This window comes from Neomonachus schauinslandi, chromosome 3, assembly GCF_002201575.2.
Source record: "Neomonachus schauinslandi chromosome 3, ASM220157v2, whole genome shotgun sequence".
NCBI lineage: Eukaryota > Metazoa > Chordata > Mammalia > Carnivora > Phocidae > Neomonachus > Neomonachus schauinslandi.
In genome coordinates, this window is record NC_058405.1 from 132,158,240 (window position 1) to 132,184,751 (window position 26,512).

The 26,512-nt window shown below is 40.5% G+C and overlaps 1 protein-coding gene and 1 pseudogene across 1 annotated transcript in view; one reads left to right on the forward strand and one right to left on the reverse strand.

Moving 5' to 3' along the window:
* MYO3B (myosin IIIB) overlaps positions 1–26,512 on the forward strand; it is a 389,493-nt gene that overhangs the window by 235,888 nt on the left and 127,093 nt on the right. The window contains exons 26-28 of the mRNA XM_044913613.1: positions 13,642–13,753; positions 14,897–15,059; positions 16,627–16,707. Of these exons, the coding sequence (XP_044769548.1) occupies positions 13,642–13,753; positions 14,897–15,059; positions 16,627–16,707 (356 nt within the window). The remainder of the gene's footprint in view (positions 1–13,641; positions 13,754–14,896; positions 15,060–16,626; positions 16,708–26,512) is intronic.
* Positions 6,264–6,818, reverse strand: LOC110591898 (annotated as a pseudogene).

A 26,512-nucleotide genomic window follows, 5' to 3' on the forward strand; every position in this document is an offset into this window, starting at 1 on the left:
CCTTCCTAACTTTGACCAAAACATCATCTCTGCATCCATCCCAGTTCTACACTCTGGGCTTTAGAGAACAAATCAGCTCCTATCTCTATTTGGTAACAGTCAGTTACCATGTTCCCCTAAGTCAGCAGTTCTCAAACCCTGTGGTGCATCAAAAACACCATAGGAGCTTATTAAAATATAGATTCCTGGACCCCAACTGTAGAGCTTCTGATTTCGTGTCTGGAGTATGACCTGGGAATCCACATCTTTTATGAAATCTTCAAGTAGATCTGATGCAGGTGGTCTGACATAGTTGAAGAGAAAAATGGGGTTCGGGACACGCTTCCACAAAATATGACACCTTGGCCTATTGAATATTTCAAGCTGAAGGAATCTGAGAAATGAAATGAGCAGGAAGGATTTTCTGTCCTTTCTCTGAAGCAGGTCATGTAACCCTCAGGTGAGAGGTGCCCTCCCTTTACCAGGAAGAAAGAAACATCCTCATTTCTGAAGGCAATGGATACAGAGAGGGATCCGCATGACCAGGTCTTGCTAAGTTCCCCCAGTTTACCACACTTTACTCCTATCTTTGTCCTATCACCTCTTTCTGTGACTCTCCACTCTTCATCAAATCTAGCATTAAAACACTCCGGTTTAGCCATTTCTTCAGGTCTTCATTTCCTTATGAAGGTTCCTGTGTAGTGTAAAACTTCTATTACATGACTGTGTAATTTTTTACACAGCTTTTTCCTGGTAATCTGGCTTTGGCAATCTAATTTTTAGACCCAGCCAGAGACTCAAGGGTCTAGGACAACTTCTTTCCTTTCTTGTAAGACCCAGTTAAGTGTTTTTGTCTAAACTCAATGCCCCCAACGTCTTCAGCAGTTCTTCATATGACACGGCTTATGTTCCCTCACTGTCCTGGCTGCTAAAGGCTACCTGCCAAAATACACTACAAAATATACCCATTAACCCCTCTTCCCCATCCTGACTTACTATTCTTCATAGCATGTATCCCTACCCAATGATGCTCTTATGTACTTGTTTAATATTTATCTCCCTGATTAGAATATAAGTTTTGTGAGGGCGGGGGAATTGTCCACCTTGCTCACTCATGACATTCCATTATTTCCATCAGTCCTTGGCACATTAGCTGCTCCTAAATAAAGTTCTGTTTAATGAACAAATGAGTAGAATGGGAATGAAAAGCCAATTTAATTTAGAGAGTGTAACTATACAGAATGAATGACTCATCCTAAAGGAAAGTATTTGCTTAAGGTTTTTAGAAAAAGAATAAAAATGTTTGTATAATCTTTAAAAAAAATCTCATTATTGACTCAAGGCTATGGCAAATCTTTTAGTAGTACAGATATTTCGCAAGCCTTTGAATATAAAACTGAAACTGGAAGGATGAGTCAATGCAGGGCTCATTCATTATAGGTTGAGATTTAAAAAGCATCTTTAAAAGATGCATATCCTTCCCAAACAATGTAAAAATGCAGGAACAGAATGACCAATGTGAGAAGTGCAAATTTTAAATGTCAGGTGTTACAAAAATGTAAGCAGTCTTCAACGCTTATATAATTTTTGTCTAACATAGCTAACTCTTAGCTCTTGCTCTCTCTCTCTCCTCTCCCCTTGTAGGAGTATGGGTAATCGTTAGGAAAACATAGAGAAATTAAATTCATTGTATATATTGTCTATTGTCAGAGGACTTCAGTGAAAACAAAAGGAAAATTTCAACTTCACTAGTAATTAAGGAAACACATTAAAACCACAATTAAATATCATTTGATACCTATTGGCAATAATGAGTAAATCAGTTAATTCCTTGGATTGGCATGAATAGAGAGCAACAAGACTCTTAGACTCTACTGGTGAGGTATATATCTGTGTGATCACTTTGGAAACATTTTGAGTTTTTTAGTAAACTCTGACATGAACGTATTACACTAACCAATGTTTCCACTTCAGAGGTTTTTAAGTAGAAAAGTGGCAGTGTTTCTGAGCCACTAGACCTTTTAGGATTGTTTGGTAGCACTGGGTCTACCTAAGTGTGATGACTTCCTGCCTCAACCTGCCCATGGGTTTGTGCTCCTTTGGGTCAAATGTCTACAGCCTAGGTTTTTGTATTTCTTTCTTCCTCTTGTTAAAAGATAATTTCCAGAAGGTAACATCATAACTCACATACAGATATAAAGATGAATGTATTTAAAGAATTTATTTTATTCATATGATATCAAGCAGATATTATCATTGGTTCAAAGGATAAGTTAAAACAGCACAAGCTTAAATGAAGTAAAAGAATGTTGAGGTGAATTGCAAACGAAAACAAAACTGGGTTTTCCACAGTGGAAAGTAAAATCATCACCAGACTGGATAGAATTTATGTATCTATCAATTACCTATAATTTACGAAGAGTTGCCAACTAGCTCTCAGAAGATGAACAGGGCTAGAATCTGATAACCCAGAAGGGTGTGCTAAAGATGGTGAACATAGTTTTCCACTGAAGTACCAATGCCTTACTGATACACTAGTCCAAATAGAATATTGTTTGGATCCCCCACACGTGTCAAGGAGCACTTGACAGCTGGTATTCAGATGTAGGAAATCAACACTTCTCCTAAGTCAAAAGCCCAATATTCCAGATTGCTATAGACACAAATTCCAATGAGCTGAAAAGTGCTAGAGTATCAAAAGTCCCTGTTAGAAAGTCAAAGAAACTACCAGGTATACAGTAAGAGCTAAGGGTAGATGCAGGTTACGAATGTAAGGAAGCCTAAACTTGGAGTTAAAAGACATGGGCAAGCCTCAGGCCTCCACTTACTAATCTGTGACCATGAGCCAATTCCTTCTGTCTGGCTTTCTCTTTTCTACAAAACAAGAATTTTTATTGATGACTCTAAGTTCCCTTCAGGATCTAAATGTTTATTAGAGGAGCAAGCCAGTCCCTTCCACAGATGGCCCTGTGGGAATGCCTAGGCATGGCGAGTTTTGACACAGGGCAGGGCACATCTGTTTGTGAACATGAGGAAGAACAGCTAGATTTGGGTGGTCCTAGATCCTTAGTGTGCAGTGCCAAAGCCCCAGCATCTGTGGGAAACTTGGAAAGTTCAGTGACAAAGGGAGAAGAAATGTTAGGAAGAAAGTTACTGAAGAACAACCTGCACCATTATAGGAAATGTGTCGCCAAGGTTGGCTCTGTCTCTACTCAGTGTGGGAACCAGTAGTGTATTAGTCAGGGTTTTCCAGAGAAATAGAATCAATAGGGTGTGTGTGTGTGTGTGTACACTGAAAGAAAGGGACTTATTTTAAGGAATTGGCTCATGCAGTTGTGGGGGCTGGCAAGTCCAGACTCTGCAGGGCAGGCGGGTAGGCTAGAAATTCCAGCAGGAATTGATGTTGTGGTCTTTTGTCTAAAGGCAGTCTGGAGATAGTATCCCTTCCTTCCCAGGGGAGCACAGTCATTCTTCGTAAGGCTTTCAACTGATTGGATGAGGCCCACCCACATTATGGAGGTAGTCCACTTTACTCAAATATTAACAATATTTTTCTGACTTACAAACATAACATCTTTGTCCATTTACTTAGGTTGTCTTTAATTTTTCTTAGCCAATATTTTGTAGTTTTCAGTGTACAGGTCTTGCACATTTATTCTCAGATTTATCCCTATTATTTCACATTTGTAATGCATTATAAATGATGTTTTTAAAATTTCAATTTCTAATTGTATGTAGGAATACAATAATTTCTGTATATTGATTTTTATCTTACAACTTTGCTAAACTCACTTATTAGTTCTGATACAGGTTTTTTGTAGATACCATTGGATTTTCTACATAGACAATTGTGTCATCTTCAAATTAAGACAGTTCCATTCATTTTTAATACAGATGCCTTTTCTTTCTCTCTCTGGGACTCTTGCACTGGCTAGAATCTCTGGTACAATGTGGAAGTTGCAGGAGTGGACATCTTTTTCTTTTACTTTGAACTTATTTGTGTCTTTATATTTGTGTATTTTTTGGAAGCAGCATATAGTTTACACTTTGCTTTTTTATTCAGTCTGATAATTTCCACCTTTAAATTGGGGTGTTTTGACCATTTATATTTAATGTGATTTGTTTGGCTAGGTCCAATCTATCATTTTGTTACTCATTTCCCAAACACATTTGTCTTATGTGTTCTTTGTTTCCTTCTTCTTCTTCTTCTTCTTTTTTTTAAATTATTTTGTTTTATTTTATTTTAAGTAGGCTCCACACCCAGTGTGGGGCTTGAACTTACGACCCCAAGATTAAATGTTGCACACTCCACCAACTGAGCCAGCCAGACGCCCCCTTCTTCTTCTAATTCTTTTGGATTTTTGAGTGTTTTATATTATTTCATTTTATCTTCTTTGTTGACCTATTAGCTATAGCTCTTTTCTTATTTTGGGGCTTGCTTTATGATTTACAGTATACATCTTCAACTTATGCTAACCTACCTTCAAGCAGTATTATATCACTTCACAAATAGTATTAGAATCTTACAGTAGTTTAGTTCCATTTCCTTCCTCCTGGCCTTTATTGTTATGTTTATGCTATTTATGTTACATTGTCACACGTTTCACTTATCTATATGTTATAAACATCATAATACATTGTTGTTAATTTTGTTTCAACAGTTAAGTACATTAAGGCTTTCAGTTTACACTGGGCTACCTCAAAGTAGTTGTAACATTAGGTTGGTTAATTTAAATACTGTGGCTCACAGTATTTAAGACACACAATCTTTACACCCAAACGGTTAATGCATACAAAGCAACAAGGCATTGTTAAATAAAACAGCAATAGTTAGTACAACTTAGGCCTTGTGACCAATCATACATGATTAAAATTACTTGCCACATTCACATCCACAGTACTCTTCCACAATTTAACATCTCAACCAAAACATTACACCTGTGAAACAACCACTAACAGGCAGAAATACTAAACCTGTATATTTGGTATTGCAAATACACTTACGCATGAGCAAGCAAGGGATTCACAGTGAGAATCTACAGCTGCAGAAGCCTGAAAATGATTTACAAAAATTGTTAAATCATTAAAAAATTGTTTGAAAATATACACTTCTTGTTGTAGACCCCCACTTTACACACAACTATAAACATTGCTCCCTATGTAAACAAAAAAGGAAACATAATAGAAGATTTGACAAGTCTGGACATTTCCTGCCCAACAGATATTAAAAGCAATATCTTTAAGACATTATACTGAAAGGACTATTATATTTTATTTATTTATTTTTTTAAAGATTTTATTTATTGGGCGCCTGGGTGGCTCAGTTGGTTAAGCAACTGCCTTCGGCTCAGGTCATGATCCCGGAGTCCTGGGATCGAGTCCCACATCAGGCTCCCAACTCAGCGGGGAGCCTGCTCTTCCCTCTGACCCTCTCCCCTCTCATGCTGTTTCTCTGTCTCTCTCTCTTTCTCTCAAATAAGTAAATAAAATCTTTAAAAAAAAAAAAAAGATTTTATTTATTTATTTGAGAGAGAGAATGAGATAGAGCATGAGAGGGGGAGGGTCAGAGGGAGAAGCAGGCTCCCTGCTGAGCAGGGAGCCCGATGCGGGACTCGATCCCGGGACTCCAGGATCATGACCTGAGCCGAAGGCAGTCGCTTAACCAACTGAGCCACCCAGGCGCCCAGGACTATTATATTTTAAAGACAAGATCACTGTCTCCACAGATTTTTTTTAAGTTAAAAAAACTTTATAGCTGTGTCAATCAAAGCGCTTATTTGTACAATACAATGATAATGACCTTGAATTTATTTTTAAAAATTACAATAAACTACAAGTATCAAAGAAGCAAAGTTATCTGGAGTAGTCTATATAGGAACTCTTTGGACTTTATTATGCTAAAATAGTGGTGCTTTTAGGATTTACATTATTGTACTCCCCAATACAAAGTATGGGGCATGTTAAAGTATACAGTACACCGTTTTCATACATGTACAACATAGGTGGATGAAAAACGTCTCTTAGCAATAATACTGGATTGTAGCCTCTGGTTTTACCAGCTGCACACTCTAGGACTATTATATAAGTTAAAATCTCTCTTGTGATACTGGAAAGTGATTAAAATGCGCAAACTGATGTAGTAGCTTTCATCTGCCTCCTAAAGGGTCCCACCACAGAAAGTCCATTTAAGATGTTGGTAGGGTTAACAAATTTGGAATGTTGGCGAGGCTGAACTGGGCAACAGCTCTTCAGACCTGGCTAAGAGCTACAATGTATTTAATATATTAAAGCAGCTGACATGTTGACTTTTTGCAGGCCTTCCCAGGCACTGGAGTTTTTCTGTTAATTTGCCACACTAGGTCATAAAAGATCTCATTAACGTTTATTTTTGATTTTGCAGAAGATTCTAAGAATGCACAGTTGTTCATTGTCTTGCTAGATTTTGCCCTTGTTCCTTTCCTACAACTCTTTCATCTTCCAAGTCACACTTATATACCAACCAGAATCACTGGAACATCATCAGTGTCTTTAACTTGAAGAATCTGCTCTCTCAGATCTTGTAAATCATTAAATGTGGACTGTGCTGTGATGGAATAAACTAATGCAAAGCCTTGCCCATTTTTCATGTATAAATCTCTCACTGTGGTAAATTGTTCGGTTCCTGCAGTATCCAACATTTCAAGCATACACTGTTGTCCATCTACTTCAACTTGCTTTCTGTAGGAGTCTTCTATCATAGGATCATATTTTTCAACAAAAATTCCTTGACCAAACTATACAGTCACAGCAGATTTTCCAGCGCCTCCTGAGCCAAAAACAACTAGCTTATACTCACGCATGGTGCAGACTTGTCACAAGCTAGTACTCTCAGCTGTCACCGGGCCCCCACAGCCCGTGTCGCCCCAAGCCTTGCGCTCCCTCCGGGTTGCTGCTCACGGCGCCAAGGCGGTCCTGCCGCCGCCGCCACCACCGCTGCCCCGGCTCTCTTTTGATTTTTTAATTATTTTTTTTCTTCTGTATTTCATTTTGTATAGTTTCTATTGTCATGTTTTCAAGTTTACTAATCTTTTTTTTCCTCAGTATCTCAATTCTGCCAATTCTATTCTGTGTGTGCGTGTGTATATATATGTATATATGCAAAAAATATATATATATATATGTTTCAGACATTGTAGTTTTCATTTCCAAAAAGTCTGGTTGGGTCTTTTTTGTATCTCTGTGTCTCCATTTAACTTCTTGAACATATGGAATACAGTTCAAATAAGTGTTTTAATGTTGTTCTCTGTTAATTTTATTATCTGTGTTACTTCTGGATCCATTTCAGTTAGTTGACTTTCTCCTCATTATGGGTCGTATTTTCCTGCATGCCTGATAATCTTTGACTGGATGCTGGCGTTGTCAGTTTTATCTTTTTGTGTGCTGGATATTTTTGTATCCCTATAAATATCTTTGTGCTTTGTTCTGGGATAAAGTTAAATTACAGGCATACTTTGTTTTATTGCACTTTGCTTTATTGTGCTTCACAGATTCTTACAAATTGAAGGTTTATGGCAACCCTTCCTCAAGTTTAAGTCCATTGGCGCCATTCTAACAGCATTTGCTCACTCTGTGTCACCGTGTCACATTTTGGTAATTCTCACGATATTTCAAACTTTTCTATTATTATTATTATATTTGTTATAGTAATCTGTGATCAGTAATCACAACTTGTTGAATGTTCAGATGATGGTTAACATTTTTTAGCAATAAAGTATTTTAAAGTATGTACTTTGTTTAGACATAATGCTATTGCACATTTAGTAGACCACAGAATAGTGATCTATAACTTTCATATGAACCAGGAAACCAAAAAGTTCATTTGACTTACCTAATTAAAATAGTTGACCTATTGCAGTAATCTGGAACTGAACCCATAAGTATCTCTGAGGTATGCCTGTATTGGAAACAGTTTCATCCTTTTGGATCTTGTTTTTAAGATCTGTTAGGTAAAAGCAGAGCCATGTTTAGGGCTAATATTTCCTCACTACTGAAGCAAGACACTTCTGAGTACTCTATCCAATGTCCTATGAATTATGATTTTAATCAGTCTGGCTGGTAGAAACACATTATTCCCAGCCCTCTATGAGCATCAGGCACTAGTTCCTTTAATCTTCTTAGATGGTTCTTTCCACAGCCTTGGGTAGTTTCCTCCCATGCATGTGCCGATCAGTACTCTGCTGAATACCCAAGAGGCCTTCCGCAGATGTTCAGGGTTCTTCGTAGCTCTCTGCTGGTACTCTGTCCTATATGCTCTAGCTGCCTTGGTGTCTCCCAACACATGGTGGTAGGCGTTGAAATACAACTGGTCAGATGTAATCCCTCAGTTTTGCCCACATTGCTCCTGGAAGAGTTCAAGTCTAGCTCTTTACAGGAAAAACAATAACCTCACTGGAAGCTGATCAGGAACATGCAAAAGTTCCAAAATTTCTATATTTCTTTTCTTTTGCAGTTAAGGTTTCTTTCAGTAGACCCAGAGCCCGTCTTGAATGAAGTCCAGGGACACTTTCCATCTCACTCCTTCTTTATAGTCCCCTCAGTCTTTTCTGCCTTTCTTCCCTTTCTTGAGGGTCCTGCTCTCTCTGAGGGAAGCCTAGAAATTCTTGGGGGATTTTATAGGCTTTGTTCCTGGCTCCACCCTGGAAGGACAATGTTTGGCCATTATGGTTTCTTAGACATAAGTCTCTCACAGTTTTCTGAGTGGAACACAAATAAGATCAAAAAGCCTTCCACTTGCTGACGTGGACCAGGTCTCAAAAGACAACTTTGGTGTATTTAATAGTCTTTGTTTCTTTACTCTGTCTTACCAAAGACTTTGTCAACCTGCACTGAAGAGCATAAGAAAGGAGAAATGAGGAAAAATAAAAGCACCATTTTGCCTCAAAGGTACTTTTCTTTTTTTAAAAAAAAAGATTTTATTTATTTATTTGAGAGAGAGGAGAGCTAGAGAGAGCGCATGAGCAGGGGGGAGGGGCTGGGGGAGAGAGAGAAGCAGACTCCCTGCTGAGCAGGGAGCCCAATGCAGGGCTCCATCCCAGGACCCCGGGATCATGATCTGAGCCGAAGGCAGCTGCTTAACTGACTGAGCACCCGGGTGCCCTTCAAAGATACTTTTCTTCAAACTAAATAGTTTATACAGGCTTTGGAGATCAGCCTAAGAAATTCACCACCATTAATTTGGTGGGGATACACCTACATTCCAAGCAATAGCTTTTGCTGGGGACTTTCTGTAGAGAGCATGATTTTAATGTGAAAAAACCATTGTATCTAAATAGACAATAAAACTAAAAAAGACCAAGTCTTCCCAAATTTTCAATTTTTTTTAAGTAGAAAATTTTTATTTTTATGTAGTCAAATTTATCAATCTTTTCTTTTTTGTTTCTCCCCCTTACATCAAAAACTAAACTTTATTAGCTGGATTCATGTCAGTTTTTTGTTTGTTTGTTTGTTTGTTTTTAATCAATGAGATGGAGGTCCAGAGACTTAAATAATCTTAGCCTTTCACTTCTTGTCATCTTGAACAAGTCATTTCATCTCACCAAGAACAGTTTTCTACACCAGTAAAACAAAGATTTAGTGTTCTAGAGAGCTTCTTTGTCGTGGTTTAAAAATGTGTCCACAAATTACTTGATACTCCTCCCTTTAAGAGGTGGAACTTAATTTCTCTCTCATTGAATGTGGTCTGGACTAAATGACTTACTTGTAATGAATAGAAGATGAAGGAAGTGATGGTATGTCACTTCTAGGCCTTGGTCATAAAAGGTATTGTGGGTTTCCTCTTGTGCTTTTTCTCTGGATCCCTGCTTCCGAGGGAAGCCGTCTTCTATGTTATGAAGATACTCAAGCAGTTCTCTGTAGGGGCCCGTGTGGCAGGGAACTGAGGCCTCCTGCCAACAGCCAATAAGAAACTGAGGCTTTCTACCATCAGTCAAGTGAGTACACCATCTTGAAAATAAATCATGTGGCTCTAGTCAAGCCTTTAGATGACTGTAGCCCTGGCCGACATCTTGACCGTCATTTCATGAGAGACCCTGAGCCAGAATTACCCAGATAAATTGCTTCTAAATTCCCAACCCTTACAAACTGTGAGATGACAGATGTTTGTTTTAAGACATTAAATTTTGGAGTAATTTGTTGTGTAGCAACAGAAAACTAATATATCCTTATATATATTATAACCTTACAGATACTTTCTGTTTATGATTCTGTAATTTAAATGTGTGAGGATGTATCTCTAGTTGCCTGTTGCTTTTACTAATAGTTTACAAAGTGCTTAGCCTGTTATATTTTAAAACTCTTCCTTGAAAAGTCTGCATTCCATATGCCATTTTAGGCAGAAAACTAAATAACATATTTGAGTAGAGATATTTTCCAACTGGATATTTACTATTTTAATAGCTTATATATTTTAATGAGATGAGACCTCGAGAAAATTATCACTTTCCATAGAGTTCTAAAGCAGGAAAAAGCTCTTTGGTCTTTGGAGGGCCAACAGGAACTATGTAGACCCTTGCAGTGTGTTGTGTTAAGTACATTTTCCTAAGAGGGGCGCCTGGGTGGCTTAGTCGGTTAAGCATCTGCCTTCAGCTCAAGTCATGATCCCAGGGTCCTGGGATCCAAAGCAGTGTCTTCAGGCTCCCTGCTCAGCGGGAGTCTGCTTCTCTCTCTGCCCCTCCCCCAACTCATTCTCTCTCTCTCTCTCTCTCTCTCTCTCATAAATAAATAAAATCTTTAAAAAAACAAAACAAAACAAAAACATTTCCCTAAGAAAGAATATGGATACCTTTTACCAGATTTTCAGAGATTCTTCCCTGCCCCTGCCTCCCGCCCAAAAGAGTTTAGAACCACTGGTTCCCATTTCTATCTGTGAGAATTGAGGTACAGAGAGGTAAGTGATTTGGGATTACCCAACAGAGAGCCTCTCACTCTTAACTCAGTTTCAGACTCCAGTCTGAGAGATAAATTCTACCTACACGAGGCAGCTCAGGGCAGAGCTGGTCTTTGCAGTGTTCTCAAGTGCCTAGACCCTCAGGACCTTTACACTTACTATTTTGCTATTGCATATCTCCTGCTCATTTAATCATCACACTGCTTCAGGAAGTGGGTGTGGAATAGATCTTCCCAAAAAGACCCCTCTTGCTGACAGATCTTTTGTCTTGGTTCCCGTCAGTTTTGCCCTTATATTGAAGCACACAGGAGCTCAACCAAAGTGCTTTTTTACCATGGTACCTGCCAGAATTCAGAACTACTCCACGGAGGAAATCCATTAGACTTATCTGACCTGATTACTACAGACATATCACTTACATGTTTCTTCAATACTTTTTGAAACCTTCACTTCTTTGCAGTACTGTTACTCATCTCTTTCTGAACTAAGCCAAATGTGAATATTATCATCATAATAAATTAAGAGATTTGGGTTGAAGGATCAGAAATCAAAGTTAAGTTCTAATATTTATGTTAGTTCAGAATTCATTCTTGCCTATTTAGAAATTAAAAATTGCTAGGAACCATCTAGAGATGCCTGGAAAACAAGTAGAAATCCTTAATTGGAGAGCTGGAACATATCTTGCATTCCTCTTACATCTTACACAGGACGGGTCATTCATTAGATTCTCTTTAGATACTTCATCATCAATAGTATCGAGCCTGGGCTGATTAAAGCTAAGGGAGCTCATGTTATAAATGACCAGGCCTAACAGAAAGAATGTAGGAAATCCTGGTTTTACCTCTGACTTTTATACCTTAAACTATCTGTACTTCAGCTTTCCCAAAACTTCACCCATATAGATATGCCATCCATTCCCACCATCCCCATGTACTCCAGAACGCAATCTTTTTACTTTAGCTACAGCCAGGTCAGAGAAGCCATGACTGAAACGACAGCCTGGAGAAACTGAGGCTGAAGAATCTGTGCCAATGCCATGAACTGCCCCCAAGGCTTAAGCTGGACTCCTGGCTCTCCCTCCTCCCACCTAGCTCCAGTAGGCGTCTCCTGTGAACAGGTTCCTGGGCTTGGCCAAGTGACCTAGCGTGGTCCTGGCCACCATTCAGGGGTTCTGTAAGAGCACTGCCCCTGCTCCCCGATGGTGGGAACAGAGACTCAAAGCCTTGGAAACATTCCCAGGATCTCTCAATGCAAATGTTTCCAGCAAATTCAGCATTAGATCCTACCTTGTAAAACAGTCTTGTAGCACAAAGATAAGGTGAAATGACCGAAGTGCTAATCAGGTACGTTTATTTTTCCATAAACAGAAAGATAGGGGAATATTTGGCAAGAAGAGGGTCGTATTTTGCATTTAGGTGAATTTTTTTTTTTTGAAAAGTAAAAACAGCTTTATATTTAAAGTACAGTAATTCTAAAATAACAGATCAGCCTTGTCTGAGGAATGGCAGGAAAATCTTTTGACAAGGAAATTAGGTTTATTTTTAAACTTCCAAGGGGTTGGATTTAATTATAGATGGCAGCAAAGAGCAAAGATCCTTGAAAGTTTTTTAAAGAAAAACTAAGGTGTAAGGTGTTTGTTCTATAAGGATAATCTATTCCACTGTGTATGTGTCTGTATATTTTAAAGGGGAGAATAAAGAATAAAGAAAAAGGGGAAAAAACCCTTTTTGTGTTGTTCTTTGAATCTATCCAGAAAGTATGGAAATTCATTAAACGGAGTAATTTAGGAAGACAAATATGGTTTTGGTGATTATATCAAAAAACATACCTACTCCAGGGGTGCCTCGATGGCTCAGTCGATTAAGCATCTGACTCTTGGTTTCAGCTCTGGTCATGATCTCAGGGTCCTGAGATTGAGCCCCACATCGGGCTCCATGCTCAGTGTGGAGTCTGCTTTTCCCTTTCCCTCTACTCCCCACCCCATGTCCCCCGCCCTCCACCCCCCCCAGAATAAATAAATAAAATCTTTAAGAAAAAAATATACCAGGTACCTGGGTGGCTCAGTTGGTTAAGCATCTACCTTCAGCTTAGGTCGTGATCCCAGGGTTTTGGCATGGAGCCCTGCATCGGCTTCCCTGCTCACCAATGGGTCTGCTTCTCCCTCACCCTCTGCCCCTCCTCCCTACTTGTGTTCTTTCTCTCAAATAAATAAAATCTTTTAAAAAAACAACAAAAAAACCCCCATACCTACTCTGTACCTCGAGATGGACATGTAGCTCAGCAGACTGATTCAGTAGTAATTAGGCTATGATCATTTTTGCTATCTACAAATTGCTTCAGAGGGGACTTTTCAAAGCAGAGTCAAAATTTATACAGTGAGATTACAAATTATTTTATAATAATGCTAACACATAAAATGACTTTTACTAGAAGGGCTGTCTAAATTTCAGTTTTCTTAAAGAATTAGATACTTTGATTTTGCATGCAAAATATGCCAAATATTCATTGAACATGAATTATAAAGCAATATTAAAAGGGAAATACACATAGCAGAAAATATAAAAGTAAGTAAGAGCCAAGTTAATAAATTGTATACCTTTCACTACCTAGTATGCTAATATTGGTGCTCAAGAAATATTTACTATTAAAAAACAAGGCATGGCAGTGGTTCCAGAGCATATCCACTATACAATGAAATGATAACTAAAAATGTTTTATTTTACTCTTTTATTTTGTAGGTATTATTACTTGGCATTCAAAGCACATGAAACACCTCTTGCCAGCAAAGAGAGCTGTGTTGCTATCTTGGAAAAATCCAGATTAGATCACTGGGTGCTGGGAAAAACAAAGGTAGTTTTTTCTTTTTTGTTCATATTGTCACCTGTGATGCTCTACTGTGTATCTTTGTCTCTTGTCAGTGATATGAATGGCTCTGTAAGTTGTGTGGCTTAGCAGACAAAACCCCAGCCTAACATTGATCTTTGCTGGTCTTGGGTCAGGAGTCCTAAGACCTCTGGACAAGAAGAGGAGGGTTCCCTCCTATTCTGCATGTAGTTTGAGAGAACCACTTAGCATTTCTAGAATGAGAACTTTGAGTTTATTTTATAATGTCCCTTTTAAAATGTTGCTTATTACAGCACCTCATGGAAATACACAAATCTTATTAATGACAAGAATGAGCATCTTTTACAGTTTTGTCCATTTTTCATTAGACTCATGTGTTTTTTACTATGTACCCTGATTAGTAGTCTCATCGTGTATAGCTCTTCATTTAGGGAACATCCCATCCCTGACCCAGGTTTTTATGATCCGTTCTGAATTGCCGTACAAAGCCAGTCTTAGTCTGAGTGTGGATGGCAACACGGTTGCTCCTCAGCAGAAACTAGATCACTGTGGATCATTTAGGTCGTTCTCCTTCTGAACTTCCATCGTTGGCTATGGATCAGTTCTGTTGGTTAGTGCCTCCATCAAAGGCTGTGGAGATAGATAGTAGAAATCAAATTAAGAAAACAGAACTCCTGGCAGCTATAAAGCAGACTTGGAGAACATTTGGGATCTCCTAAATCCCATTAACCTCATCATCTGTTTGTATCAGTAATCAAGGATTGGCTTAACCTTAGAAGGGGTATTGTGTTTGCTCCCAAGAAGTCAGTAATGCTAGCATAAAAGAAGTCACTGTAAACTTTATGTAGATAACGGTTTTAATGTTTTTAATAAGAATTACTCTGGAGTCAGGGCGCCTGGGCAGCTCAGTTGGTTAAGCGTCTGCCTTCGGCTCAGGTCATGGTCCCAGAGTCCCGGGATCAAGCCCCGCATCGGGCTCCCTGCTCAGCGGGAAGCCTGCTTCTCCCTCTCCCACTCCCCCTGCTTGTGTTCCCTCTCTCTCTGTCAAATAAAAAAAATCTTAAAAAAAAAAAAAAAGAATACTCTGGAGTAGACTGACCCTCTGTTTGGGAGCCCATATGTAATGCTAAAACTAATATCTCATTTCAGGTTTTTCTCAAATATTACCATGTCGAGCAGTTAAATTTGTTGCTGCAAGAAGTCATAGGCAGAGTGGTTGTGCTGCAGGCATATGCCAAGGGGTGGCTTGGAGCCAGGAGATACAAAAGAATCAGAGAGAGGAGAGAGAAGGCGGCGATTGCCATTCAATCAGGTAAATGGTCCTGAATCTTGGCATTTCATCAAGTACTGGGGCCACTCATCTGTTGCTTTTCTCAATGGCTTCTTTTCTTCTTCTACCCTTCCTTCTCTTCTACCTTCCTTTCTTCCTTGCTTCAGCAAATATTTATTGAGTGTCTATTGTAGGCCCTGGGCTAGATGCTGGGAATCTAGCCATGAGCAAGACTACCATGGTCCCTCTGACCTCCACATAAGCAAACAAGCCATCACAACACACTGTGGTGAGCAGCACGGTAGAGGGAGTGTGAAGTGGGCAGAGGGAAAACCCAAATCACACAGACCTGTGCCCCTTCTCCCAGATGACTGATATAATATACACCCCAGGCCCATCACCAAGTTCTCAGCATCAGAATTACTAATGCCCTTTCAGGAAGGCTTTTCTAGCACAGACAGAGCTTATAAACCAAGGGAGCAAATCACCAGGCTCTCTCATATGCCCAGCCCATGCAGTGTCTCTTTGCACATGTGGGTGTCATTTGTGTTACAAACAGCATCTGAGCTTCTGTGCTGTTGATGAGTGGTTATGAAAGCATCAGTCTTGAACATAGTGGACAATTTCCTTTGTGCTCTCATAACCCAGAATCCCATTGTCCGCTCTGGACTTCATGACCGCACTCAGCAACATGGGGAGCCGTGATGCTAATGGGAAGGACAAAAAGGTGAAGTGGTCATGCTCCTGGTGGGCAGCTTAATGTCCCAGTCCACTGTCTGTAGGACTCAGCACACCCCCAGAGATTCCTCTTTCTCTTCTCCTTCTCCATTTTCCTTGCCTTCTGCCTTACTATTGCATCATTTCCTTCTCCCGAAGCACAGTTCTTGGCACATGGTTCACCCTTACCAAATGCAGGTGTTGTGCTACTAATTATCCCCCATGACTCCCTTCTTTATTTTTTATTATTTATTTTATTTGACAGAGTGAGAGAGAGAGAGTGCACAAGCACGGGGGATGGCAAGCAGAGGGAGATGCAGGCTCCCCACTGAGCAGGGAGTGAGATGTGGGACTCGATCCCAGGACCCTGGGATCATACCCAAGCCCAAGGCAGATGCTTAACCGACTGAGCCACCCAGGCACCCTGACTCCCTTCTTTATTTTTCACTCCTTCAAATTTCATGTTCATACCTTCCTCCCAAATAAAAAAATCAAACAGATCAGGCTATTCCAGGTCTTTCCTACCATCCCCACAAACCACCCTACTCCCAAGTCCTGAACACAGAGCTTCCTCCAGGGATTAGAATGACAGGGAACAGCCTCACCTGGGATAGAGGTCCCCAGTGATTCATAAGTAGAATCCAGAGTGTTCTGGAAACTCACTGCCGGAACAAAAATAACTCCTTCTCAGAAGCATCTTGGAGGCCCAGCTAAGAGTACAGAGAGGCCCCTTTTCCCCATCATCGCTCACGTATCTCTGCTTATTTTCTTCAGTGAGAAAGCAGGAGGGAGGGCAAGAGGGGTAATAGATTGGAGGGAAAACAGCTTATATCAATTCGCTGGCAAGTTCTTAAATTAATATCATTCCTAGCACATGGTTTTGTATTTTTAGCCTGGAGAGGATATGATGCTTGGAAGAAATTTAAGAAAATAAGCAACAGAAGGAGTGAGTCTGCGGTTCCTATTCAAGCAGGTAATTAAAACATCATTTTCATAGCATCCACTTGAAAATATTCTGTGATTGAGTTCATATGATTTTAGAAAGCTGAGAGGTGAATAATTCAGGAGCACTGGAATCGGAGTTTCAAGTTCTAGTGGGGGTTCTAGTGCTTGTTGTGACACACCCCTGGCGTGATGATGAAAAGGCTGACAGCGAGCATTTGCCGCTTGCCATACTTGTATAAGGAGACTCTCAGTAAGTGCTCTAATATTCCTGAGTTTATAGAGAGGGCAGCTGTGGCACAGAGAAGCGCAGTAACTTGTCCACGGTCACACAGCTGGTCAGTAGCAGAGTCAGCATTTGAACACAGACAGGTCGGATAAAGTCAACTTCATATACCGCCAACTGAACAAATCCCTTTCCTTCTTGGAGTCACACATCTGTCATCTGTGAAACAGGAGGCCAGGTCCAAGTCTGGTTAAGTCTGGAAGGTGTCTGGCAACCTTGGAATTCTTGGATCATATGCAACACCCATCTTTCAGCATCACAGAGATAATAATAGCTCTGGGACTTTCCCAGCAAATGGGATTTCCCACACCCTGGCCTGTATGTGGCTAAGGTGGTCCTCTGGGCCCCGAGGGGTTAAGCTGTGGCTGAGCTTGGGCCTGGCTGCCTGAGTGCTTGGAGCTCTGGCTTCTGCCTCATCTGACCTGTCCCTGGCTCCTGGGTGGCTCTGCTCTTCTGCAAATGGCAGTACCCACGGTGCCTGCCAGCCTGGGTCCCCTTCATCATGGGAAGCCCTATATGCTAAGTGAGGCCCTGGAAGAAGTAGGCCCCAGAGCACACCTGGAGCTCCGAGAGTGTAAAATGTGGAGACAGAGTGAGAGAGCAGTGGCCAGTCCTGCGGACTCCACAAGCCTGAAGAGAGATAGGATTTCAGAAATTGCTGTCTTGAAGCAAACTCTTAAATAAAACAGCTGCAACCTTTTTGGGGCCGTCCCTGCCCAGAACCTGGCTCCAGGAACTCTTCTCCCAACTCTCTTGGGCCACTGTAGAGACCTGACATCTTCATTCAGAACCAAAATATTTGGAAGGAAGGGATGTCATTGAGATGCAAATGTGTAAATTTTAACACTATCGCCTAGGAATTTTAAGCTCTACAACTTCAAAGAGTTCATTGGAAGAAGGATCCAATTCTAGTTGCAGCTTAAGAAAGACAACTCACAGTGTATTTGTTCCTTCCTTGCCCACCTCCACACACCACACCACACCACACGGCATACGCACACACGCGTGCTCACACCCCCCCCCCCCACGGTCTCCTGGACTGATTTCTGATCTTGCAGTTTGGCCCAAAGCCCAACATATGTTTTAAAATATAAACTTCGGGTTATATATTGTTGATCCACTGAGTTCAGGATATAGGATCATAAATCACATTTTCCCTCTCTGAAAATGATCTTTAGAGGGTTCCCTGTTTGCACTCTGTTATTGCCAAGTGAGGGAGGGCTGCATGAAAACAGAGACAGGTTTGTTTCATCATCATATCAGGCCGGTCGTGCATGCACCTTTTTGGTAGAGCACCCATGCGGTAGGTACCATGGAAGGATAGTTTTGTTTTGTGGAACTGGAGAGAACACATGTCTTCAAGGTGCTTCTTTTTTTTTAAGCTTTGCAAGCACCGCCCCCCCCCTTTTTTTTTAGCCCGGCCACTAGTGTTCCTACTTATCAAGTGGCACTGGGAACTTCCACTAACTGAGTCTACAGGGGCTTGGGCGGACATGAGAACAGGTACTAACTCCACCTCTCCGTCTTGCAAGTACTGTGGCAGTCAGAGCAAAGCAGCCAGAGTCTCTTTGCCCTTCACCCCAACACCACGGACAGGAACTGAGGTGCTGGTGTTGTGTTAGCAGAAAAGATGCCTGGATAGGGTAACAGCATTTGCAATTGTATGGACAGTTTACTTTTTTTTTTATTATGTTATGTTAATCACCATACATTACATCATTAGTTTTTGATGTAGTGTTGGGCAGTTTACTTTTACGTGAGAATGTTGTCCTTATCTTTATATTGGAAGGCATGGTTGTGTTTATCTAAAAAGCAAAGCAACTCATTCCAACTTCTGTTTCAGGTGTGTTGTTCCCAAAGCATAATCTTCTCATTACAAGCTCTTCTTCACACCACTAGGATGTTTCTGAGAACAAGCCCCAGACCTAGCGGTTCCCTTACTTGTGAGCCTGCAGGAAGTGGCTTACAGATATTATCCTAGTACAATCATTTCTGATTGTTTTCGAAACTTATTCTCTCGTTTATTTTTTTTTTTCAACAAATCATTTCACTTGAAATTTAGATTCTATGGAATGCATTTCTTTGTATTTCAAGTTCCGGCCCATTGCCTTTTTTTTTTTTTAGTGGTGTTGCTAAGATATGTTATATATTTTTAAAAGAGCAGCCCTTGAAATTTAGGAAGCATTTGGCATACATGTTGCTACAGAGCAGCACATATTGAAATTTGTTTTCCTTTCATCTCCTTCCCAATAAAAGCAGCCGCACAGCTTATCCCTTTAGCTTCCTCAGAACTTCCTTTCAGAATTCCCGATCTATTACGGCACGTTCACATACCAGAAACAAGATGCCTTTTCATGCTGTCAACCTTTTTCATCTGAAATGTAAATTAATTCTTGCTGGTATGCCTTGACAGAGATCAAAGTCAGGGTATTAACCTTCCTGGGCTTTCTCCGGGAATCCGTCCCCAGGACTGGGCTGCCACTGCCAAGAGGCCAGTGTCCCTCTTCCAGGCAGCCCTCCGTCTAGGAGCCACCATTTCAAAGGTGCGGAGACCTTTTGTAACTGACCTCTCATTACTTTAAACTAGGTGAGAAATGATCTGCCTGGCTAATTCCTGAAAGAGAGAGGGAAGGAGATACACATACACATGCACGCACACACACAGAGAGGCCTGTTCATTTTAATTGTGGGCCCTTCACTCAGATTCCTGGAGCTTGTTTAAGTGGTTTTGACAGCGAGTGATCTCGGTTTGGTAGAGGGAGGGACAGGGCTCCAGATTGGAAACCTCTCCCCTTGCTCAGTGGGTCATTTCTTGCCTGTCAGTCTTTGAGGTAGGCCACATTTGCATTTTCAAAATAAACAGATGCCTTTCAAATACATGAGCTGGTGGTCTAGAGATCTCTGTGGGCCCAAACAGTTCACCAGCCAGTGATCAAATGCTAGAAGAGAAAACAAACGAAAAAAATACCCTAGGTACATACGCATCCATTTCCTACGTGTATAACATTGCATCGGCAATAAAGGGCCTCTATGAGATGTGAGCAATCTCGGGGAGAGAGAGCTAGGGATCCCAAGCAAAAGTATAGTTTATCAGTTTGCCTTTTTTTTTTTTTTCGCCAGGGGAACAACTTTGAATGTCATCTTGGTGAGAAATGACATGTTTTGTGTGTGTTTGTTAATGCTAATAATAGGCTCTTGTCAAAGGAAAACATACTCTTTTAAACACCAGAGAATTTAAAATTACATACTTTTTTAATCAGAAAGATAAGATTACACATATTAGTTTTCAGATAGATGGGGTATTCTAAGTAAAAAGTAACAGTTATATGTCATTCCTTTACTAATTTATTATTTTTTTTAATGAACTCTTTAGTGTCACAAAGTGGATATAACCAGATTTATTCAAATAAAAATGAATACATTCCTCAGTAAATACTATCAAAACACATAACCTAGTAGGGATTTTTAAAAGGTCTACAATATCTCATTAAAAATGCTCCTCTAATTCAAGATCTGTTTTTTAAGTGAGAGCCAAGTGGTGGGCTTCCCCATCTCAGAGGGGGAAAATGCCTCAACTAGGTGACAGTGGAGCCCCAGGGGCTGGGAATGGAATTTCAAAGAGTGTCCCCAGGAAGGAGTAGGCTCTTCCAGCCCCCTTTCCCTGATCTCCCCCAACCCCCAGGAGCAGGAAGAGCCCACTGGTTTACAGCACATTTTCAACTAATTGCTTCAGGGCACTGGAAAATGTTTCCCTCTCTGTCCTCCATCAGCTTTCCACTTACTCCCCCTCCATGGCCCTTCCAACAACACAGATAAACGATGGCCATTTCTCCTTCCGATGCCTTTTGGCATCTGCCAAGGCTTAGGCTTCCTTGAGCCTGTGAACAGGCAATTTTAAACCCGATTCAACTGCAGCTGCTGGGTGCATCATGTGACACTGGGCAATGAGAGTTGCTTTAAATGCTGCTTCCAGAGGGGAAATCAAGCATCATGTCCAGAGAGGTTCCAGCACACTCGGATACAATTTCAGATAGCAAACTATCAGAGACTATTTAACTTCTTTTAGAAACTTGACCCTGCTTCATAACAAAACCAAATTTTTGTGTTTAAAACTGCCTGAACTTGGGGTGCCTGAGTGGTTCAGTCAGTTAAGTGTCTGCCTTCAGCTCAGGTCATGATCCCAGGGTCCTGGGATCAAGCCCTGCATTGGGCTTCCTGCCCAACAGGGAGCCTGCTTCTCCCTCTCCTCCCCACTCATGCTTGGTCTTCTTGCTTGTGCTCTCTGTTGCTATCTTTGTGTCTCTCGCTCTCAAATAAATAAATAAAATGTTTAAAAAAAAAGGCTGCCTGAACTTTTAAACCTCTCTCAGGTAAGGGCTCCTCTGGTCTTTTCTAACTTCAAAAGGTTGGTTCCTTTAGCACTGTTGGTGAGTTGGCAGTGACTGGGTGGTTGTAGTAATATCCTGGAACTAGATTTCCGGAAATATCCCTAGGTGTGCAGGACAACTATATTTTAAATTTGGAAATGTCTTTTTTCATTCACTAAGTATCTACTGTATGCTGGAGCTGCCATGGTGAAGGATGGGATTTCATTTGGGGCATCAAATTTCCCATCTCTGATACAGAGGGTGATAAAACATGCTGTTCCTCAGAAGGATGCTGTTTATATCAGGTACTCTATATCATGTCAGTACATATTGGGAGGGAGTTCTATAAGACTCCAGTGCAATACAAAGAGTCAAAATCATTCTAAAATATAACTGAGGATATACATTGAAATAATCCATGTTTCTTGAAGGTAAAAATGATTACAGGAGATAGTTTCAGACTGACAAAGCTGTGCATAAGCAGATTGTTGATCGCAAGCCAAACAGTAGAGGAAGGTCAAGTGAATGTACCATTGAAGGCAAAGGTCCACTTGGAACTAACAAAAGGAAATCAATCTGATCACTCCTCTCCTTTCATCTATATTTCCCATTCTACCTCTATTCCACTGTTTCTTCACTCACTCCATTTCTATCTCTTAGACTCCTGGTCATTTCACACAAATGCTTTACTTCTTCAAAATGTGAGAGAAGACAGGTTCCAAACTCTTCTTGGCCAAGGCAGGAACCATCGACCTCTCTTTTCCTGTTGTGTTAGGTCATAGCCATACAAGAGTAAAACACCATCTAGGGGAACGTGTTAGCTGGTGTGCCCAGGCTTGAGCTGAACCATGAGGTGCATGCTAGGCCTACTGCCTTCTAAACCTTTGTATAATAGAAGACAGTACTTTCAGGCTCATGCAAGGAGTCCTGCCCAGTCCACCTGCACACTGCCTGGGTTTCTCTAGCTCTCTGTAAGTAAAAAGTTGGGGCTGATTTATGACAGCTGTAAGTGTTGTGCTTTACTTTGGGAAATTGTGCCATTTGTGACAGGACACATACAGAGACATAAGACCTACAGAGAGCCCCCGAAGCTTGGTTTAGAGGAAGTGGTATATAGCAGAGAGAAGGCCAGGCCTGTGGCTTCAAGGTTTCTGTCAAGAAATGGGCCCTGGCAAACCTCACTTGGGCACAAACAATGGAATTCTTGCCATGAAATAACTTGGAATGCTAAGGAATGTCCTTTGCTATAAAATCAAATTATTGTCCATGTTAGAATTAAATGCCCAAAGTGCTATTCACCTAATGCACAGAGAGGAAACTGTAAAGAGCCAACATGGGCTTGAGGTCTGATTGTGACTGATATATTGACATGGCACAGAACTGTGCTTAAGATGAAACTGATGCAGCAGTCTGTACCCCCAGGACTCAAGATTAAACTTTCAAAGGAAGTCCCTGAGTACTTCAGCTTTGAATCAGCTTCTCCATTCTGGACCTCATGTAGAACTCCAGAATCTGGCCGCAAAGAGGTCCTGCCCAAAGTGGCATCTTAACACCTCAACCTATCAACTACACTCAGCGTGACTGTGATCAATAACACACTCAAGTCACCTTTATTCTGTTCCTTTAAATTTTTTTCAAGTTTCTTTTTTTCATATGGAATCATAGTTATTTAGGCTATATCCACATAATAGTAAAAGAAACATTTAGGGACAAAACTAACTGCTCTGGCAAGAGTGATTGGACGTCTTTTCCTCAAAAGACTCCTGTGTGTGGAAAGGCAGATTTTGTTTTCCCCTTTAACAGATGAAACAGAAGCACAGAGAATTTAAATAAGTTGTCTCTCCTTATGTGTTATGGGAGCTTAAGAATTGGCTGGGGTTCCAGGGTGGCTCAGTTGGATGAGTGTCTGACTCTTGGTTTCGGCTCAAGTCATGATCTCATGGGTCATGGGATCTAGCCCTGTGCAGCCTCCATGCTCAGTGGGGAGACTGCTCGAAGATTCTCTCCCTCTTCCCTTCCTCCCGTGTGTGCTCACGTTGGTGCTCTCTCCCTTTCTCTCTAAAATAAATAAATCTTAAAAAAAAAAAATTTGGTATCAAAGCCCTCTTCTCAGTCTTTATCCAGTGCTCTTTGCAGTAGACCAAACTCTGCCGTTTGTTTGCACCTCGGATATGGCACGCTGACATAGGGTACCGGTCAAAGCTTTGGGAAGAGTTTCATATACCAACTTAAGCAAGTGGACTTTGGAGTCAAAACAATTTACTTTAACCAAAACAGTGAAAACTCATTAAAAATGGGCAGAGGACCTGAATGGGCATTTTTTCAAAAGAAGACATACTGATAGCCAACAAACACATGAAAAGATGCTCAACATCACTCGTCATCAGGGAAATAGAAATCAAAACCACAATGAGATGTCACCATACATCTGTCAGAATGGCTAAAATCAAGAAAACAAAAAATAACAGGTGTTGGTGAAGTACATGGAGAAAAAGGAACCTGGGTACAGTGCTGGTGGGAATATAATTGGTGCAGCCACTATGGTATACAGTGTGCAAGTGTTTCAAAAAATTAAAAATAGAAATACCATATGATGCAATACTTCCACTACTGGGTATTTACCCAAAGAAAAGGAAAACATTAACTCAAAAAGATATAAGCATCCCTATGTTTACTGCAGCATTATTTACAATAGTCAAGATATGGGAAGCAATCTAAGTGTCTCTTGATAGATGAATGGATAAAGAAGAAGTGGTATACACAATGGAATATCATACAGCCATAAAAAGGATGAAATCTTGCCATTTGCAACAACATGGACGGACCTAGAGGGTATTATGCTAAATGAAACAAGTCAGACTGAGAAGGACAAATACCATATGATTTCACTTATATGTGGAATCTAAAAAACAAAACGAATAAACAAAAAGCAGAATCAGACCTATAAATACGGAGAACAAACTGATGGTTGCCAGAGGGAAGGGGAGCAGGAAGATGGACAAAATGGGTAAAGGGAAGTGGGAGATACAGGCTTCCAGTTATGGAATGAATAAGTCATGAGAATAAAAGTTACAGCACACGGAATACAGTCAGTGGTATTGTAATAGCATTGCATGGTGGCAGATGGCAGCTACACTTTCAGTGAGCATAGCGTAATGTATAGAGATGTTGAATCACTATCTTGTACACCTGAAACTTCTGTAATGTTGCATGTCAACTATACTCAAATTTTAAGAAAAAGGAAAGAAAAGCAAACAAAAAACAATCGACTTTACATCTCTGCTATGCCATAATTTGTCATATGGTTTGGGGAAAATTACTTAACTTCTGAGTTTTAGTTTCCTCACCTATAAAATGGAACTCATGAAGACCTAGTTCTCAGGACCGTTGTGAAGATGATTACAGATAATACATGCAGAGCATCCTGCATAGTACCTGGCATGTGGTAGATATTCAGCAAATGTTAGTTCCCTCTGTGTACCCCCTTCCTAAATATGAACTTCACTGGGAAATAAATCTGTGTAGTACTCTTCAATGGTGAGCATAATAATATTATAACTTCAAAAAGATGAAACCATTTCTCTCAATTTTGGAGAAAAAAATTGTACCTGTCAAATCTTAAATACAGTTACAATAAAGAATTTATAAAAGAAAGAACTTTCTATATCTTATGTCTTGCTTATCTAACAGGGGAAAATTAAAATATAATAGTACCATGTGGAAGATTTGAAGTGGTTTTGTTTTTGTTTTTGTGAAGAACTCTGCTCCATCATGCCAAGAGCTGGAGTCATTTGTGTAGATAAATTTTTCACTGGCCTCACAGTTGTTAAGATTTAGGTGGTATGCTAATGACATTGTTTTTCCCCCATTCACTGATTTGAGGCCCTACTGCAACTTGTTCTGTAAAATAGCAAGTCCCCTCCTCGCCCCCTTCCATGAAGTCGAAAATTCTAAAATCCAGGAGTTAAATATCACCCAGATTTGCTGCCTGCTGGTGTGGAAAGCAAGTTGCCTTTCAGATGTCTACGGAGTTGGAAGATCTCAGTGTGCATATCATGCTTAACCCACGGTGACGGGTGATTGGCAGCCTAACAGCTGAGCGACAGCCATTTGGCTAGGAGTTCAAACCCCAACACGAAGAGCCATAGCAGGATCATGACTTGATTTGCTGTGGCCATGAAGTCTAAATCACTGAGCACAGAGGTGGAGGCAGAGGTGACAGCTGGTAGCCATTCTCGTCAATAAAGTTGTGACGGTTGAGATGTACTAGCAACCAGAGCCTGCTAATTTCATAGACTTTGAGCCAAGTACTTAGTGTCAAAACCAGCTATGGTCAATGATACAAATGGCTGTGAAGTGTCCCTCGTCAACAACAAGGCTCTCCCCACCAGATGCTTTCCTCCTAGTGGGTTAGAAGTGATTGGATCCTCCTTTCCAGGAACAATCAGTTTGAGAAGACTTTTATCTTTTAATTTTTTTAGGTCCTGGTGATTTTTAAAAAGTCATATTTATTGAGGTATAATTTATATACAGTAAAACTCAAAAACAGTTTGATAAAATTGGATGAGCACAGGTAACCCCCTTTACAATCAAGAAAAAGAAAATTTCCAAAAAGCTCTCTCCTGCCCCTTCTGTTACAATCCCTCCCCCACTCTCAGGTCCTGGTGACCACTAATGGGTTTTCTGTCCCTATAATTATGCCTTTCCCAAAATGTCATAGAAATGGAGTAATATAGTATATAAGCTTTTGCGTCTGGCTTCTTTCACTTAGTGTAATACTTTTATGATTCATCAGTGTTCATGCATTTAACAGTAATTTGTTCTTTTTCATTGCTGAGCAGAATTCCAGGATGTGGATATACCATAGTTTTGCCAATTACTAGCTAAATGACATTTGTTTCCAGATCTGGGTGACTACGAATAAAGCTGCTGTAAACATCTAAAACTTTATCTTTTTAGGAAAGATTATAGGAAAGTAAATAACTTTGTTTCTTTTTTTTTTTTTTAATAAAGATTTTATTTATTTATTTAACTGACAGAGAGAGAGAGACAGCTAGAGAAAGAACACAAGTAGGGGGAGTGGGAGAAGGAGAAACAGGCTTCCCGCCAAGCAGGGGGCCCGATGCGGGGCTCGATCCAGGACCCTGGGATCATGACCTGAGCTGAAGGCAGCCGCTTAACCA